The sequence below is a fragment of the Bactrocera oleae genome, chromosome 5, assembly GCF_042242935.1.
Source record: "Bactrocera oleae isolate idBacOlea1 chromosome 5, idBacOlea1, whole genome shotgun sequence".
NCBI classification, from domain to species: Eukaryota; Metazoa; Arthropoda; class Insecta; order Diptera; family Tephritidae; genus Bactrocera; species Bactrocera oleae.
Genome location: NC_091539.1, coordinates 5,415,072 through 5,434,673, shown reverse-complemented (window position 1 = coordinate 5,434,673; position 19,602 = coordinate 5,415,072). Strand labels below are relative to the sequence as shown.

General features: G+C 31.8%; 1 protein-coding gene across 4 annotated transcripts in view; it reads left to right on the top strand.

Moving 5' to 3' along the window:
• The window catches only part of Ca-alpha1T (Ca[2+]-channel protein alpha[[1]] subunit T), a 211,804-nt gene that overhangs the window by 138,611 nt on the left and 53,591 nt on the right, over nucleotides 1-19,602 (top strand). For all 4 annotated transcript variants that reach the window (XM_070110658.1, XM_036359654.2, XM_036359652.2 and 1 more), the window contains 3 exons: nucleotides 1,470-1,591; nucleotides 3,455-3,609; nucleotides 15,691-15,783. In XM_070110658.1, the coding sequence (XP_069966759.1) occupies nucleotides 1,470-1,591; nucleotides 3,455-3,609; nucleotides 15,691-15,783 (370 nt within the window). The remainder of the gene's footprint in view (nucleotides 1-1,469; nucleotides 1,592-3,454; nucleotides 3,610-15,690; nucleotides 15,784-19,602) is intronic.

Here is a 19,602-nt window from a genome sequence, read left to right as displayed (position 1 = left end):
TTTTATTGTATTCACTTATACAACAAAATATTAAAGGCATTTAGTAAACGTTCTTCTTCAACCTAATTTATTGAAAGTGAGCAAAATCAGATTTCTCTCAACTTCCACTTAACTAATTTTATAAGTCTATTTGCTATATATAATATATAATAATTTTGCTTTACTTTTTTACTTGGTCATCTCATTTTCAATTCACTCGAAAATACTATTTTAAAAATAGCTACATTTGAATGAAATTATAAGTTATCTCTTATACATACGCTTATTTTGTAAAGTTATTACCAGCTCTCATTTTATTTATTTTTATTACTGTAAACGAATTTTAACTTAAACACATTAACATTGCATTAGTTTTAATGAATTCACTCAACTTTGAAAGCTCAAACCCAAACTCAAATTAATTACATAGACTTTTTTAAGCTTCATACGCTAACTCACTCAATTCAACTGAACTGAACTCAATTCAAGATTACTTGCTCAAAAAAAAAAAACGCACTTCACTCAAAACAGTCACACAATGAGTATTTCACGGATATAAAAACATATAACAAATTTCACATTATTATCATATTTATATAGTTTGATATACATATGTTTAAAAAAATGCGAAAACAGAATATATTTCTCACAAAACAAATAAACAAATTTATTTTCCAAATTTTTTTAAAGTTTACTTTTAAAGTTCTATTAAAATAAAAAAAAATAATTTCCAGAAAATAGATTTTTATTTTAAATTTTAAAACAAAAAAAAAATTAAAATTTTTTCTTAAAAACCTAAAGTTTTATTTTTATTAAATTTTTTATTTTTTAATTTTGTATATATATTTTTTAAGAAATTTCAAATTTGCATACTATATACGACTTCAGCTCACGTCTTTACTACGCAAGTTTTTAAGCTTTAATTTTTCGTACTAATTTCATACTTACTTAGCTACTAAGTTTCTCTTTCACTCAATACTCAGTAATCAACTCTTCATTTTCCACACATTCATTTCAATTTCTACGTGTCTGAATAAATGTTATGAATTGTCTTGAATATGAATAAATTTTATATATATTGTGATTTACTAAATGTCTCTTTTTTGTATGTATTTTTCTCTTCTCTCATTCTGCTCTCGATAACACACACTGCATATACTATATGAAAAAAATTAATGCAATTGAACTGCCGCACACTGAAAAAAATTTGGCATTTTATTTTTTTTTTTACGAAAAATATTTTTGTTAACAAAATTACAATAACAAAATTGTTTAAACATAAAATGTTTCTTAATAAATTCATACTAATTTTTCACACAACAACTTTAAATTAAAAAAAAACACCGTTAAAATTATCATAAAACAAATATTTTGTTCAATACTGCGCAAAACTCTACAACAACGCTACTCTTTACAACAACAAAAATTTTCAACAATAACTATGGAAAAAAACCATAAACAAACCATCACAACAACAAAAAATACTCTAGTGTCTCCAACTACTACGAATTCTCCAAGGAGCAGGACTACATATGCTCGAAGCCCGAGGACTCTGGCATGCATTTATGTGCGGACTTGCCACCCTATCGTGTCGGCGACATGATTTGCACAGGTAAGTAAGCAATATACGCAACAATAACAACAACAAGCAACAGTTTATTGTTATAGCTGTTTAATTATGCAATTAAGTGTAGGAAAAAAATTAATTAAAAATCGCTGTTGGAAACGCGCGCGCGGAAAAGAATGAAGTAAACCAATTTGCCAGCAACTTAATTTAAAATGCTTAAACGCCGCCGACAACGATAAAACAAAAGTACGAAAGAAACTTGGCCGCTTGTAAACGCTAGTCAACTGACCGTAACGCGCATACCCACATTATTGCAGTTATTGTTGTTACTGCTCATTAAATAGACGCGTTTGCAGCGCGCGCGCGCCTTAAAATCAGCGCTTGGTGTGGACGAACGGTCGCAAGCGGATATGGCTAATGCAACAAACTTTAATTGCTACTTGAGTGATTTTCATGCTGCCAATTTATGTTGTTGCCATGGCATATTGCTGTTGTGATTGTTGCTTAGGTTAATGAGCATGATTGGCGGTGGGAAGCGCGCGCGTCGCCAGGTTGGTATTATTGTTGGTTACTGTGTGCGCGCAAATTTTTCATTATGCTTATGAAATTAGGGCGTGGCAAGCGGGCTGCGGGGGTGTTGCACGCACATTTTTTAATTAAAAATCTACAACAACCATAAGCGCTTTAGTATGCCGGAAACGGAAATTGTGAAATGGTGGCGGGAGAGGTAAATAATTAGAAGAGAAGTCGACAGGAAAAAAACACAGAAAAAAAATATATATTAATAAAAAAGTAAATAAAAAAACGTAGCATAAAAAAAATTTTAGTTATGCAAACGAAAATCGCTGAAAAAATATATATTTGAATGTAAGCAAGCTTGGCAACACGCCACGCATTCACGCGCATTTAATTATTAACGCTTGACTTGAGCATTTCCGCAACCTTTGTCGTGGCATAATTTTAGGCGCCACAACAAAAAGTAATTTTTTTCTCATATTTCGCCAAAATCTTTTGTAAATTTCCAAAATTATCAACCGTTATTTTGCACATGAGCGCGCGAGTTGGCGGCAAATTGTTCTAGAAAATTGTCAAGTAGTCACCAATTAGAGTTAATTAGCGATACATTGCTGAAACTAATTTCAATAAAATTTTTTAAATTTCTATTTCGGAGATTTTTTTTTATATAACGCGACTTTTTTAAGAAAAGATTTGTATAATTCTAAACATAAGTTTAGTTTTCTTTACACTTTCCAACAAAGCTGCTTGAGCTTTTTAGTAAGCTTTTTAATATCTAAAATAAACTTTAGACGATAGTGTTATTTTACGATGGGATTGCATCGGTATACATATCTGCATCCGATAAGCTAAGACTGAAAAAACCTTGGAAAAGCTCCTAGCAATACAGACCAAGCCTTTATTGATCGGTTCCCGTGTTAACTTAACGTAATCGGATCCAAGCGAGATTTCTACTCATGGAAGCACTGTCAACTCGGCGCCGTTCTCAAAACTTATTTAATGTTTTCTGGCACTACAACAATAAAGGCAAAAATAAAATAAAGTATTGAACTGAGAGTCAGCATTAACTAAGTGCCGTTATGATTATGAATGTGTGAATTCTTGACACTACTGCCACAGTTGTGGATAGAAAATCGCACATGACAGTAAGGCGATATAGTTAAAAATCAGCTTTGAAAGCAATATTTAGATATAAATATCTTTAAAGCTTTCAAACGGCAAAGCTTTCTAGAGCACAACAAAACATCTTCTATAATTTGTTCCTGTAAATTAGTAATTTCTAGTTACAATGAAAATATTAAAGTTGTAGGCTCTATATAGGTAGATATTTTTTCAATAATTAATTCTAAAAATTCATTTATTATAAAAAATAAATTCATATTAAATTTTCAGAAGCTGCATCCCAATATGGTGACAATCTACCGACAAACACCTCTTGCGTCAATTGGAATCAATATTATACGGATTGTCTGGGGATTGGTCAAAATCCATTTCAAGGAACAATATCGTTCGATAATATTGGCATGGCATGGGTGGCGATATTTTTGGTAAGTAAAGTAATGTGTATGAACTATGAGAAGTGTATGGGAGCGAAATAAAATTAAAAGAAAGTTTATTGCTTACAAATTAAAAGTATATATTTAGGGTTATCAATACAAAGCAAAAAAATGCTGCTGAAGTAAAAGCAGTATTATAAAATTTTCCTGATTGTATATATGTATTTGTCGAAAAGTATAGAGGTTATATAAACATAGTATATATAACTTGTAACATATCGTTTTAAGTTCAAACAAGGCTACAACATTGACTTGTAGCGCCTAAAAGTAAGCAATTACCTTGACAAATATCTTATCGGAAGTTAACAAAAAGATCATTTCATGCCTAAACGAATACAATTTCTTCAAATATCTCAATACTATAACCCAGTAATCAAAAGTAACTAAAATCAAAGCCAAAAGTCGATAAGTAAAGCATGTCAAAATGTTATTTAAAAAAAAAAAATTCTAAAATGGCGGATACGAGATAAAAAATTAATTACTACAAGTAAATAAAAATAATAATTATTATTTATATAATTATAATAATGCCACATTAGACAAGTAAACGCCAGTTTTTTTAAAGCTGACTAACACTAGAATAATTGAAGTTAAAATATTTACAGTTTCTAGTAATTAGTAGTAATATTTAATCTATGCAAATAATTAGACTCTTAGTCTAAAAGTATTTAAGAAGTTAAGCCTGAAAGTAATTTGAGTTGTGAAATGCAAAAAATTTAGTGTTTGACGCCAAAAAGTATGCATATTCTTACAATTGCATTAAAATTATTCCATGTAATTAGAAGTAGGGTTAAAAATAAATAGGGCCGAAAGGACGTGCTTCAAGTAATTTAAGCTAACAACTGGAAAGTAATTTAACGCTTCAAGACTAAAAGTACATTATTTTTATAAGTAATCAGAAATTATTTTAAGTAATTAGAAATTAGGTAGCCAAACATTTTCTGACTATAAAAGTACACATTAATCGTATTATATATATTTATACGATATACGATACAAATATATTTGCAGAATTGTCTTTAACAATATTTTTTAAACATAATCAGCGACCCTAAAAGTATGCAATTATAAAAAACAATAAATATGAGTAAAATTTTTTTTTACTTTTCTTGTTAAATGTTTTTAAATATTTCTAAAAGTTCAACAAAAGCGTGCTATACTCGCCTTTTGAATCTACTGTATATCAAAAAACTATGCGAAGTTAAAATTTTTAAATAAATGCTATAAACTCGTACATTTATTACATATTTTTATTAGATATACCCCTTTCAAACCACTCTCCTCCCACATCTCTGTCACAACTTCACCTATCCCTGGAAACCCAAAGTGCAGCTCAATTAATTTTCTACACCTAAAAGGCTACTACATGCAAAGCATACAAAACACACAATATCGCTTACATACATACCTGCATACATAATTATAGGCGTTCCAATTTCCGCGTGTGCGCTACGTGACACTTTCAGTCGTTGCCGTTTTTCGGAACTTCCACAAAATTGACATACACACACAGCCTTATTGAATGTACATATTTGTCCTGACACACTTATTTGCATAATTTGCGCTAGTCATCTGGTGTGCCGAATACCTTTTATGTAGCGCGACGTTTCGGCGGAGCGTGCATTGATGCGCGCACTCGAATTTCGTGTTGGTCGCACTTTAATTTCCCATTTGCATTTACGCCTAAAAGCACACAAAACCAAATACAAACAACAACGATAGAAACAGACACACAACGAAAGGTTCGCCGTTGAAATTGCGAAAAGGATTTGGGTACGAGGACGCCAAGAGCAAACAACCAACTGCGGCGTGAAAAGGATACCCAAAAACAACAACTACAGCAAAGTAACAATAATTAGGAATTCGTTATTTGTGTAACCACAACAATAGCAACAGTTTTGGAAAATAAGAAAACAAGCGGCCTCTTAAGAGTGGTGGCGCTGTTTATATATGCTTTGTAAGCGCATATGGTCGATTCTTGGTGTTTATTTGAAGTTGAATTTGTTTTTGCTTGTTTTTATGGCTTAAATTTCAGTAGCAATGTATTAAACCTTAATCTTAGACACATTATGTTGCCATAGCGGCTGGCAGCGGCGATAAGGGTGCGACCTAAATAAACAAACACGTCACATATGGCTTCAAAGCAAGAGTAGCAGCACTTTTTTAAAAATATCGAATACATACCAGAAATAGTAAAATATTCAAATGTTTCAAATTTTGTAGAAAGTTCACACACCTACATACCTTTAAAAACAGAAAAAGCTTTTGAACTGCAGACCAGAAAGTACATACATACAAAAAAATTTTATAAAAACATTTTGGAGACAAAAATTATAGGTATAATATAATAATAATAGTATGTATAGCCTAAAATCATGCAATAGTTTTTAAAGGAAAATTTCATTTAGGATAATTTCTATTGTGGACAGGAGTTATGCCAGAAAATTATCGTAAATTCGAATGAAAAATAATTTTAATTATAAAGTTATAATAACAGTATGCATATAAAAGTATGCAATATTATTTATAGGTAAATATATTTTCTGAATACTTTACCATATTCAAGACTCATTTCTTTTACAGCTAAGAGCTAAGCCAGAAAATTAATCCCATTTTCATGCCAGCAGTCGTCAGTCAAATCAAACCAGAATTTTAAATTTAAAATTCAATATTATTTTAAATTAGACCTTTAAGTGGTTATATCCACTTGCGAAATTCAAAAACTAGATTTTTTGATTTGCATATTTGTATAACGCATGTACATATATTTGAAGTTAACCCCCGAAAACTTTAGTCTGAATTATTATTAAAAAATTAGACTAAATTAAATTGACTTCCGTAACTTTAAACTCACTTCGTCGAAACGCTATTTTCTAAGTTGGTGAAGAAAATTTATCCCAAACGGTTAGTCTGATCGACTTGAAACTTTACACAAGCTTGTTAGATATATTTTACAATTTATAATCGAAGAAATACGATTTTTGATAGTAGATTTTTAAGCCACTCCGAATTGTAAATTTTTTTAGAAAAAATGTATTCTTTGAGAAGCCGCCATTTTGTCTAAAATCAAAATTTTGACTAGCCTAGCTTTAGTATATATTTTGGTTTTTGGTTGTGATATTATTTTACTGTATAACGCATGTACATATATTTGAAGTTAACCCCCGAAAACTTTAGTCTGAATTATTATTAAAAAATTAGACTAAATTAAATTGACTTCCGTAACTTTAAACTCACTTCGTCGAAACGCTATTTTCTAAGTTGGTGAAGAAAATTTCTCCGAAACGGTTAGTCTGATCGACTTGAATCTTTACACAAGCTTCTTAGATATATTTTACAAATTATAATCGAAGAAATACGATTTTTGATAGTAGATTTTTAAGCCACTCCGAATTGTAAATTTTTTTAGAAAAAAATTATTCTTTGAGAAGCCGCCATTTTGTCTAAAATCAAAATTTTGACTAGCCTAGCTTTAGTATATATTTTGGTTTTTGGTTGTGATATTATTTTAAGAAGAAAAATTTTCCTTTCCGGCCAGACACTTCAGTTCGGAGGATCTCCTGGAGATAGGCTACAGAATGAAAGAAATTTATAGTTTTTTAAAATATATAACCGACTATTAAAGTGATCGTAAACTGCATTAAATATGCATTGTTGCAAGTTTAATAACTAAGAAAAGAAATATATTGTATACAAGCATCTAAAAGTATTCAACAAAGGGTTAAAGGATTCTTAGCAATTGCAAGTGTCAATAAAATGCTATTAAATTTAATTTTAAAAGAAAAAAATCGAAGAAACATTTAAAAAATTTCAAACTATAGATAATAAAAAAAAAATTTTATACGCCTAAAAGTATGCAGCAACAGCTATAAAGAAGTATTAGCCACTCAATGTGTTATGGAATATGTTAAAATATATTCAACATTTGCATTTATTTATTTATTGCAGAGAGTGTCGTAACATTTTTCACTTTGTACACATTTTCCAAAGCAATCACAAACTCCTAAATTTATGCTATAAAAATGCACATAAAATGCATGTATTTTTCAACATTTCATAAACAATTGTATTTCAATCTCCTCAACATAAATGTGTGCCACATAGACGCATATACAATAGTTTTCCAAAGAAAAAAATAAAAGCAAACGAATAAAAACGGAAGGCAATATTGTGCAAATAAAGACAATAAAAATTGCATAAAAAGGTTATAGTCAGGTTTAAGATTTTTTTTTTTTTACTTACATCTTTATTAAATTTTTATCATGAACTTTTAGATTTAGAATTTTTTTTATTTATACTCGCTTCATGTTTAACTAACATTTTATTTGAACATTTTGTTTTGCTGGAGACTATGCAACTAGCAAGTTATATTAAAATTTATTTACTTCTTTTGTCGAATAGAATATTGAAAAATATTTTTAACACGTTCACGCCGGCGCGTACCACTGGTGGCTCACGCTAGACCGCCTCATTGGGCGGCGTGTACTACATGTATCTGTGGTCAGGATATAAAAAACGGCACGAGTCATGAAATTTGCAAAATAAGCACTCAATGTACTACTGAGGAAACAAGACGCGTGCGCAAGTCTGAACACGCGAGAAATGTGCGCCGCCAGATGAAGTGCAACATGGATTTGGGTGCCGCCGTTGCGTGAACGTTTTAAAATAAAAGAACTGAAAAATTTAGTACTGAAAAAACATACTCCTTAAAGTGTGCAGCTTCAGTCATGCTAAGTCTAGTTTGACTTACATCTTTTATAGTTTCTGGCAACTAGCTATGAATATATTATTTTAAGAATGTCAAAATTCATTTAGCGAAGAAGCATCGGTTTTATAACTTTTCTTGCAAACAATTCTCAAATCCTGCTTAAGGTATATAACAAAACTGATTATATATTTTTATAAGCAAGAACAATATTTGTAAGAAGTTTTAAAAATAATTTATGGTTTTACTTCTTTAACTATATCTTTTTTAGTTGCATGTGCACTTTTTATTGCTAATATAAAAATTTGAAGCATACATTTAGTTGTCAGAATTTACAAGCAATATTTCAGCATATTGAGTTTCAAAAATTATTATTTTTGCAGTATTATTCTGCAGTAGAAGCTGTAAAATCGTAAATTTCTGAAAAGTAAATTAAGATATGCACCTATATGTAGGCTGCAATGATTAACTAAATGGGTTTGATCACAGTTTTCGGCTGAGCAAAGAAACCCGGTATTTTATTTTCTAATTTCACTGAAAAATACAAGCACTTTAATTAAGAAATAATACTTGAAATTTTGTCACAAATTATATTTGCGCCTAAATTTCCTCCTTTCTTTAAGTATACCGCTTACAGAAGTCTCTATAAATTCAATAAATTCAAAAGCTTAAGAAACGAAAATTTTTGGAAACTAAGTTATTATGAAAATCATCATCATCAAAATCGCTTTATTTGGATATTTTCGCAAATAACAACCCTGAGACTATAGTTTAAATGTTTTATAATTAATTTTCTGAAATCTGTCTACTAAGAAGAATATTTCTAATACTGAAAATTTAATCAGCATCTAAAAGTATGTCAACCACATATAAAATTAAATACGTAAAATAATAAGATATCGAAACGAATTTTGGCAAAGCGTTTCATTAAAAATATTTACAAGTATATTTTTTCTAAACAAAGCAACCGTTAACATATGTATGGTACATATCTCAGCAAATCTCATATATCATTAAACAATCTTTTCATCTAAAATTACTCAATTAAAACTTTTAGTTTGCTTTCGTTGAAATATAACTTTCAAAATTTACGCCCAAAAGTATATTATAAATAATTCAGTAATTTATGAATACTTAATTTTCTTGCAGTGTATTAATTTAGAGCTCACCATATTTTCATATGGTTTTTATACTCGCACAACATGTTGCTATATAGATAGAGTACAATAGTTTTGCTCACCTAACCTATATTTCGTATATTTCAAATACTCTTTATAGCCCACCTCATACGATTGTAGTACCTTTTTAGGCAATTCTAAATACTTTAACTGCCTAAAACTCCACAAACCCTCTTTAGGTACCGTCTACCCCAGCGACATGTACGAAATTACAATTAATTTAAATTGCACAAAAACAGATTTTCACACATTTACACCACCTCAAAGTCGACAAATTTATTTAACAGGCTTCGCGCCAACCTACAACTGCGCGTCGTTTAATGGCGACTCTGTTTCATTTAATTGCGGCGCGTCGACGCCTAAAACTATGCAACGATTACATTAAGTATACACTTTACCACATTGCCGCAAGTGCGCTGTTTACGTGCACACTATTGCCGACAACGACAACGACAACGACACCGACAATTGCAACAGCGACTATGATGAAGGCGACCTTATCGATGTGCTATTATCTGCTCACAAATTCAATTAACAGTGGGGGAGGGGTTTGGCGGGCGTAAATGGCTGCTAAGAGCGCACAGTGTGTTGGATCGGCAAACAGCAGCAACAACTGACAGTAGTGCAGTAACATAGTAATTTTAAGTAAGACTGAAGAGCTGGTGGTGCGTTGAATGTCAGCTACGCGGGCAAAAGAGCTGCGAGGTAAACGGGTTAAGCAAGGACGAGCGTTTGATTATCGGCTAGTTAAAATTTACCTTGACGTTGTCGAGCTGCAGGCGCCCTTAACAGCCCACCTTATTTGCCAACTCAACACTGTCATAGAGTAGAGACTGAATACTGGTAGTGTAATGCTTTTTAGCTCTCATTTTATGTGCGTATTCGCTCGCTCAGTCGTTAATGTATGCAAATTGACAGTTGCAAGCAGACTAGCACACATACATATATGTATGACATAGTAGATGTGAGGGCAATATTGAACAAGCATACCCATTTTTGCGCCTTTCGTTAGGCTACAACTTTTTTTTGTCTCCCATTTGGACTCGAAAATACAGGTACCGGGACTAGAGCAGCCTGATATTTTGGAAATAATAGATCAGTTTATAATAAAATTCATATTTGAAAAGGATTTGTTATCAAAAGTGCCTCGAAGTATGCCACAGGCGCAGATAGTTGTGGTATGACTTAGATAACTGGATTTCAAGTCAGACAATTTTTTACACGTAACGCCATTTATTCACGCTATATGCTTGCAACTATACATAAAACTATATGTATCTACTATCTCTCAAGACACCTACACCTCATTATAACTACATTTTCCCACTCTCATTTTAACTTTCACAAATATGCTAAGTTACAGTGTAATAAAAATTTTATTGCATACCTTTTGGCGTTGGCGTTGACTGAAATTAAATTTCGCTCACGTTTCTTAGTTTGTTTGCACTTTATTACATTGTTATGTTTAATAGACATCTTTGATGCGTGTTAGCAAGTTTGCTAGACGTCTGCCAATTTTGTGTATGCCTGAAAGTATGCAAATATAAAGCTGCTATTTTATTTACGAAAGCTATCATATTGTATCATTACGCGACACAATTTGTGAAGGCGTGTATATGTGTAACTAGCACGAAATCGCCTTAAGCACCCACGCTTAAAAAGGTTTCATCTTCATATAAAAACAGTGCGTCAGAATGTATGCTTCATTGCTTAAAAATATTAAGTTTAATTTTCGTGCTATAAACTTATATGGCGAGTTGACTTATATTTTAGTAGTAAAATAAAGTATCTGTTTTATTTATGCAACAAGATTAAGTTTTTGTTGATGTTCTAGAATTAAGTAAAGAGTCAGTTCGTTACAGCTAAATTTAGTCTCGTTGCAGTTAATTTTGAATTAGGCTTAATTATCGTCATAAATTTTGAATTTTTCTTATATAGCTAACAAAATTTGGTCGTTAATGGGAAAATATATTTTTAACTTAACCAAACCTTAACATATGTACATGACTCAGCGATTATACACCAAAAAGTATACAACGCAAAATAGTATGCCACGCAAATATGTAGTAATTCATGAAAGTATCTTTTAGACTTGAAATAACTCAATTAAAACTTTTAGTTTGCATCCGCCGAAATATAACTTTCAATGTGTGCGCCTAAAAGTATGCAATTAAGAGTTTAGTAATTTATGAAGCAAATAATCACAAGCAAACGCTAAATTTTCGCGCAGATTTCCAAATTAAATAAACTAAAATCGGAGCATATTTTCATACAAAATATATTTACATTTCTTTTATTTATATATAATAAATGCCCGAAAATATGCTACATTAGTTTCGCTAATATTGCCATTAATATGCTTTTTCTATATGCAAAGTATCTTCTCTTTGCCCCACAACAGGATACTGCAAAAAGTTGCAAACCAAAAACGTAAATATTTTTTATCTTAGGTAGCAATTTTGTTCAAGTTACCGTTATACCTATACCGACAAAAATCGAATAAACTTTCGTTAAAATATGCGCATGCAGGCAGAAAGTATAGCTAGATTTGTTTTAGAAACTTTATCTTAATATTTATCACTGCTTTATAGCCTACTCGAAGCTGCAGCGCCTAAAAATATGTCACTTATAATTTGAATTTCGAAATATGTTAAAAGTTTTCTACGCAAGAGAAAGTAGTTTAACACCACTGCAAATATACACGTACTCCTACTGCAATAATGCTAGTTTCTCTAAATGATTACGCCAAAAAGTATGCAGCGAAATTTGTAATAAGCGCATAAAAACGGCCAACAAACTCAAAATTACAAATTTTCCGTTTCGAATATTTGCAGATCTTCTAGTTAACCGCTAACTGTGCCACGCACTGAAACACCCAAATGCATGCAGCACAATTTATTTAACGCTAAATACCCTAAATATTGGCGGTGGTTACCGACAATGCAAGCTTTGTGGCAAAGCCAAAACGCGAAATCTCATTTAGAGAGCACGAAACTTTTGATTATGCTTATGTGTGTGTGTGTTACAAAAACCAACAAGCCCGACAGTATAGTACGCGCAAATAACTTTTTCCATCATGCCATTGAAAAACTGGGTAAAATTTAATTTTCCACGTGCTTTTGTGTGAATGAGACGACGGTGGCGCGGTAGAGTATACACGGCACCGTTAGAAGTTAATATTTGTTTGTTTGTTTGTTTCTGTGAGGAAAGTCGTCGCAAAATATGCTGCTTATTGAAAAGTTTGCTCTAAACACTGAGCGGTACGAAGAGGAATGTAAGTGAAAATGAAACGTTGAGCTGGGTCAAAGCAGCAATACCAGGGTGGAGAGTGAAAAAAGTTAGTCCGCGTTTGTAGAAAATAAGAGTCACATTTCAGCGGCTAAAAGGGGTGCAAACGAAAAGGAAAGAAATGAAAATTAGTAAGTCGAGTACTTCAGGCACGGCATGAGGCGCAGGCAAGCTGAAATTAAACTGGCGGCGGGGTGCTCAAACAAAATGCTGTTGCAGTAAAGCAAAGCGCTGACAAACTTTGTTCAACAAGTGGGGCGGCAAATGCGTTTGTATGAGCGCAGACGGAAAAGTTTTTGAATTTTATTTGTTTCTTATTTAATGCCGCAATTTTCGCGGCCACGTTAAAGTAACGCAAACTCTGTGGCACCTATTTTTTTCAACATTTTCTGGCAGTGACAGCATTGTACTAATGTTGCCACTACAGGTGAACGGCAGCAGCTATTGTATAGCATACCGTCAGGGGCAATAAAGTTGTTAGCTAAAACAAAAATAAGTTGCGCATTACATTTGTCGCGAGTCTGTGGCAACTTATGCTATGAAATACAGCTACAATAATGAGCTGAACAGTGCAACACACAGCACTTCCAACATGACAGCCAAAAGACCGCCTTAAACTGGCGGCAAACAATTGTAGCACCAAACATTTTCACAAACAAAACAACAATTACAACAGCATAGGTAATCAATTACAATTTGCAGCCACCAAACACCCGTTACACGCACCAGCTGTGTGTGCATGGCCAGCGAGCAGCCAATAGCTATTGCCAAGCCAGTCATAGCCGCCGCCGCACGCATAAACAATGCAAATAACTTAATTACATAGTGATTGAAATTTGCAAGCTGCCGCCACAGCGGGTGTTATGCTAGCAACCTGATGAAACCACAAATTTGTGAGCGCCAGCCCTTGTGCGCCACCAAATGCCCATTCATCTTTTCGTTGCGCTGTCAACACCAGCATACCGCAAAGGCAGACTTTAATTCAGTTAGCCCTTTATATTGGTGACCTACCGCATACCTAAATATATCCCTTGGCTCTCTGTGGTTCAACATAGTCGATTGCGCCCGCAGCTAGATTAATTAAAGGCTACCTCTATACTAAAACCAATAGAAAAATTTTAGAATCATATGAGTGTTAATTGTACGCGCCTGTATGTGCTAATACAGATTTAATGCCGTCGCGTTTCAATGACATATACAAAAATACCGCAATTTTAATAATAAATTATGGGTATTATTATAATAGAATAGGTGTGATTATATGCACCTACAGGGACGCAGGCAGCATATTCGCTTAAATGCTGTTGTATTATGGAACTAACGCGCAATAACTGACCTTGACGCTGGCAATTTAAGCGATTTTTGCGTAGATAATCGATTAGGGTAAATATTGAAAGCAAAATACTACATACTTTTAGGTGTGCGTGCATATATTTTTGCGCTCAGTATATAGAAGTTACAAAACTACAATCATTTTCAGCAGTAGAAAAATGTGTTATGAGATTTTAAGTAAATTCAATCGAAAAATTTTAGAGTACTTTTGGGCGCAAATTATTAAAAAACATCATACTAGTAATTAATCGTGCAAAAATCAATTATTTTATGCAAGAGTTATGAAAAACTATTATTCGAAAAATTTTATGCGACGTTAAGAAAAATTAATCAAAAATTTTTAGGATACTTTTAGACGCAAATGACTAAAAAACATTACATAAGTAGTTGCAACGAAAAATTTTCTTATAATATGCTCAATGCAGTGGCATAGCATTGCAGATATTGTTTCAGAATCTATTCACTCTTATGAACTACAAGAAATCGTTAGCATAACTTTTGGCGCAACGTTAATCTAAACAAATGTATACGAAATTAATTTTTACAAGCATAAGTAATCTAAATATCTACTAAAATTAACGTTATACTAACAATGTTAAACAATGTGTATAAGCAATAAATGTAATATTGCATACCTTTAGGCGCTTTAATAAGAATACAGTAAATGTGACAAATTCTAATAAATTGTTTCTAAGTACAATTATTTCATATCATATATAACACAATCGTTTATAAATACATCTATACATGAAAATTGTTGCATAGTTTTAGGCGCTTAGTCAATTCGTATTTGTTATTAATATAATTAAAGTAATAAAGCCAATTCGCATAGCATAATATCAGGTATTATACAGTGTCGATATACTTACGTTTATATATAAATTTGCACGTTTCATAGCATACTTCAAGGCGAAGCAAAAAAATTTAAAACAATATACAATAATTAATAAGTAATTAAATGAGCTATATTGGAAATTTGACAAAATGGTTAATTTTAAATTTTGTAGAATGAGATTTAAAAATTTAACATACTTTTAGGTTGTGAAATAACTTTTTATTTTAGTAGATGTTATTTTACAATTCGCTAGTGTTCTCAAGTAAAAATGTGCAATTTGTGAACTAATATTTATTTACAAGTTAAAGAATTGTGAGTTGTGAATATCATAGAATCTTGTTTTATAGTAAAAGCGCAAAAAAGTATGCTAACAAAGTTTTCTAATAAGTTAAAACAACCACGTTTTCCTGCTAAATATGTACGGTACGCTTGTGCTCATACATTTGATTGAAATATCACGACTGATAGTAATATACTTAACATAAGTTATTATATTTACAACGAACCACAATCACAAAAAAAAATTTTAAATATGACTTTTTCCAAAAACTTTATGAAGAAGTTATCACATTTTTATATTTCAAAAATATTTTTCAATATTTAATCGAAAAGTTTATAAAAAAATTATTTTATTATTATTGAAAAAATTCATCAATCAAAATCATTCTATGAGCATATTTCACAAATAATATTATATAAATCTCCAACTTCTTCTTTTTCATCTAATTAAATAGGTAATATCACTCGAAGGCTGGACGGATATTATGTATTACGTACAAGATGCTGACAGCTTTTGGGATTGGATCTATTTCGTACTTTTGATTGTGGTAAGTGTGCAAAACGAAGGTAGAAAATGTTGAGAAAAATTGAACTTTAGAAATGTAATTTCGGTTTGAATAGTATACCTTTAGGCGTTAATGCTAATAACGTATAAATATGTTTGAGACACACGTAACCAACTAATTTCAAGAAATTTTGTGTGAAAATCTAGCAAAGCATAACGGTATATTATAGATTTTATACGTACAATGTATAGATACATGGATTGTAGGTATTTTGAGAACCAAATTGTCAATCCTGTTACTATTATTTTTGCAGTAATCTGTTACCAATAGGCACATTAGCTACCAAATGATCCTGAAAGTACTTTTATAATATTAGGCTATATAGTATCTAAGCATATCTATTAATCCTAAATAGTGTCATCTAAACATATCTATGAATACTTCCAAGTCTTTGAACACATTTATCAAACTCAAACTCCGGGAAAAGCTTTAATACGCAGATTACTTTCAGAAAAATTAAAATTAATCGCTTAAGCTCACTTAATTTAATTCAGTGCTTCATAATATTACCATTTAGTTGATTGCTCACTGCAAACATTTAATGCAACGCTGCTGTTATAATTGTACCACTACTATTTCAGTTGAATTAAAAGCTTTGCTCAGCCTCCTCAAACCATTCCATTTCAATTTAACCAAATGCTCCTAAATGAGACCACAAAAGCGTGAATTTATTTTATTTATTTCCGAGCATTTTTCTACTTCTTTATGTGACCTTTTTTAGGCTGAGGTAGTGTATGTGCGTGAATGTATACCCCAGAGCGTATAAAATTGCCATAAAAAGTAGGGAGAAAGAAAGGTAACCATAGTAAAAAAAAAAACAATTTACGCATACCTCAGCTGAGGGACTACAAGTGGTCCCACAGCGCTTTCGACGCGCACCGAGCAAGGTCAGATAGGCTGCCAGCACATACGTTTGCGGGATTTATACCCAATTTAGTTATTTTTTCTACTGCTATTTACATGTACATATGTGTGTGTACAGCTTATTTGATATTCACTTTGCTTTGAGTTTCAGGGTTTTGTTTTAGGTATGCAAAACCTAAAAGATCTGAGTACAGTAAATGTGTAGTCACATAAAAGCTCACAGCAAAGGTATTAGTGAACTAGTAGACTTGAACCTCTATTTTAGTGACAAAATCCTGAAGAAGCAAAGGGAAATACAACAACAATACAAACATGAAAATATTTTCTTTCAAAAGTGCCTGCATCTACCTTCTTTTGTGGTTAACTGTCTGTGACGCGCCTCAAGTATCGTCAAAACTACCAAAGTTTAACTTTAAAGCGCCTAAAAATATACACCTACGTATCTTTAAGCAACAAAGCAGAAGCATATCATATCCTAAAATTTGAGTAGGCAAGTTTTTAAACGTCTCGCAGTCGCACAGTCTAGTCAACACGTGTCTGTGCGGTCGCAAACAAACAACGCCTAAATATATGCTAAGTTAAATATTATGCATTAAGGGATTTACGCGTTTGTAACAAAAAACAAAAATAGAAAAGGACCAAAAACCAACAAATGAAGCGTAAAAATTAAACATTTCATATGAATGGAAATTGAGCGATCCCAAAAAAAAGAGACGGGTAAAAAGCTATTGAGCACACTTATTGTTTGCAGGTGTAGCTAAGGCAGCTGCCGCCAACGAATGATTAAATAGCTGTTTTGTTATAGCGTTGACTCGTCTGGTTGGATGATTTTTCGTGCCGGAAATTTTGTAGCATACTTTTGGGAAATTCAGCATCAAACACATACCTTTTCCTGCTCTCATTGGCAAAGCTGTCGTCGACTGGTTGATATCGTTGCCGCACATAAATTTATTTATACCTATTCAATATTTCCGTTTACCATAGCTTTGAATTGATTTTTAACATTTTGCTTGCCTACACTTCAGCGCACCGCAAATAGCATTTAATTTAGCTTATGCGTTGCATACCGTTCGGTGCTTTTTGCTTAGTCGGCAGCAGTATTTGGTTGTATATGTGTACAGGAAATGTGCAGGAAAAGAGAAATTGTCTACGTCAGCAGCAAACAGCGAAATTTATCAGCCAATTAAGGTGTGCAATCGTTTATTTGTTACGCCTGAAAGTATGTTCGAATAATATTTTTTGACTGGCACATGTAGGAAAGTCATAGAATTTTTGAGAATGAATGAAAATAAGAAAACATATAACATATACCAGTGAATACGTCGCGTTTTGTGGTATTAATAACGCCTCAAAATATGCTAAATTAAATACTAAATGCTCGTAATGTGTGAGAAAAAACTTATTAGATTTTATTTTTTTTTAACAGAATTTGGGCCAATTAAATATATTCAATTAAATCAGAGAATTCATTAACATTCTCTGATTAAATATATTTGCTAAACACACACTCACATAGGAACGCCTAAAAGTATACTATATACCTAAACTAAGCTTTAGTAAATGAATGCTCATTTTCCTTTCTGTATAACAGTCCTCTTTGTATAACAACATTATGTCTCAAAAGCATAAACTACAACTTTGGTATAGTTTCATCTAAACAGGCATACTTTTAGGCTTTGAACGTATATTTCTCTTTGATATGTACAATATAACAACTGCTGTGCTTTACAAATAAACAAGCGCCTATGCATGTGTTATGTAGAGCATTCATGTGTTAAAATACCAGCCTGTAAGTATGCATTATATATGTGACAACTATTTACGCACTTACGGTAAATTAACTAGTGATTTATGTGCTACACTTTTTACTTTGTGTGTATTTGGAAATATATTTTGAAAATGTAAGAACGGCAAACTCTTGTTAGACTGTTTTAACGGCTAATTAAATTGAAGCTTGTTTACAAATGTGTGACATATGTAGCATACATTTTGGGGCTATTTATTTTTTTATAGATATGTAAAAATACTTGAAAATTTTAGCACGAGCTCCATAAATTTAGGTGTGTGCATTTCAAAAGTTTATTATGGTTATTATTATATGGATATAAATGCAGGTAGACATCAAAACACGTTAAACGTCCCAAAAATATGTAATGAAAACCATGAAAATTTTTTAGAAAGTTACTTTTAACTTAAGATTGTGTATCTTTACTTCTGAAATCCCGCAATAAAATACTCATTAATTACTCATTGCATTTGTTTGGGAATGTCTAAAGATATATTCCTACAACTCTTGATTTAAAGATACTCTAAACCATTTTTGAAATATATTCCAAGCTCTTTTTTTGAAGATATATAATTACCAAAAATTTGCAAACTGGGCACGCCACAAGCGAAAACCTTTTTTGACAGTTCACAACTATATACAACTATATGTAAAATATATATGTATATACATCGTACACGAACCCACATGTAGCCAGGTAACATCAGACATTTTTCAAGTACACGAAAACAAGTACTTGTTTAGGGATAACAAATTCAATTTGGTTGTTGCCACAGGAAACGAGTGTCGAAAACCCGAAAAAGAGCAACAACGAAATTGGCAAAAGGACTTGCAAACAAAAGTGTCAGCATACTAAAACATAAAGGATATAAATGGTAGAAAATTGAAGATAGTCAAAACTATTGACTAAGTTGTAGAAAATAAGACAATGGACTAACTAAATATGTGGAAATTATATACGAGATATACTTGAACATCATTGAAACGTTCTATCTGATGAAAATCTTCATTATTAGTTTATTTTACACATATGACATTTGTTTGAAATTCTCATCATATTAATAAAAAATAATAATATATATAGATTAGTGACTTTTCCAAAACTGCCTGTGGTATATTTTGAGCTTGCAGGCTCTTAGAAAACGGCAGGT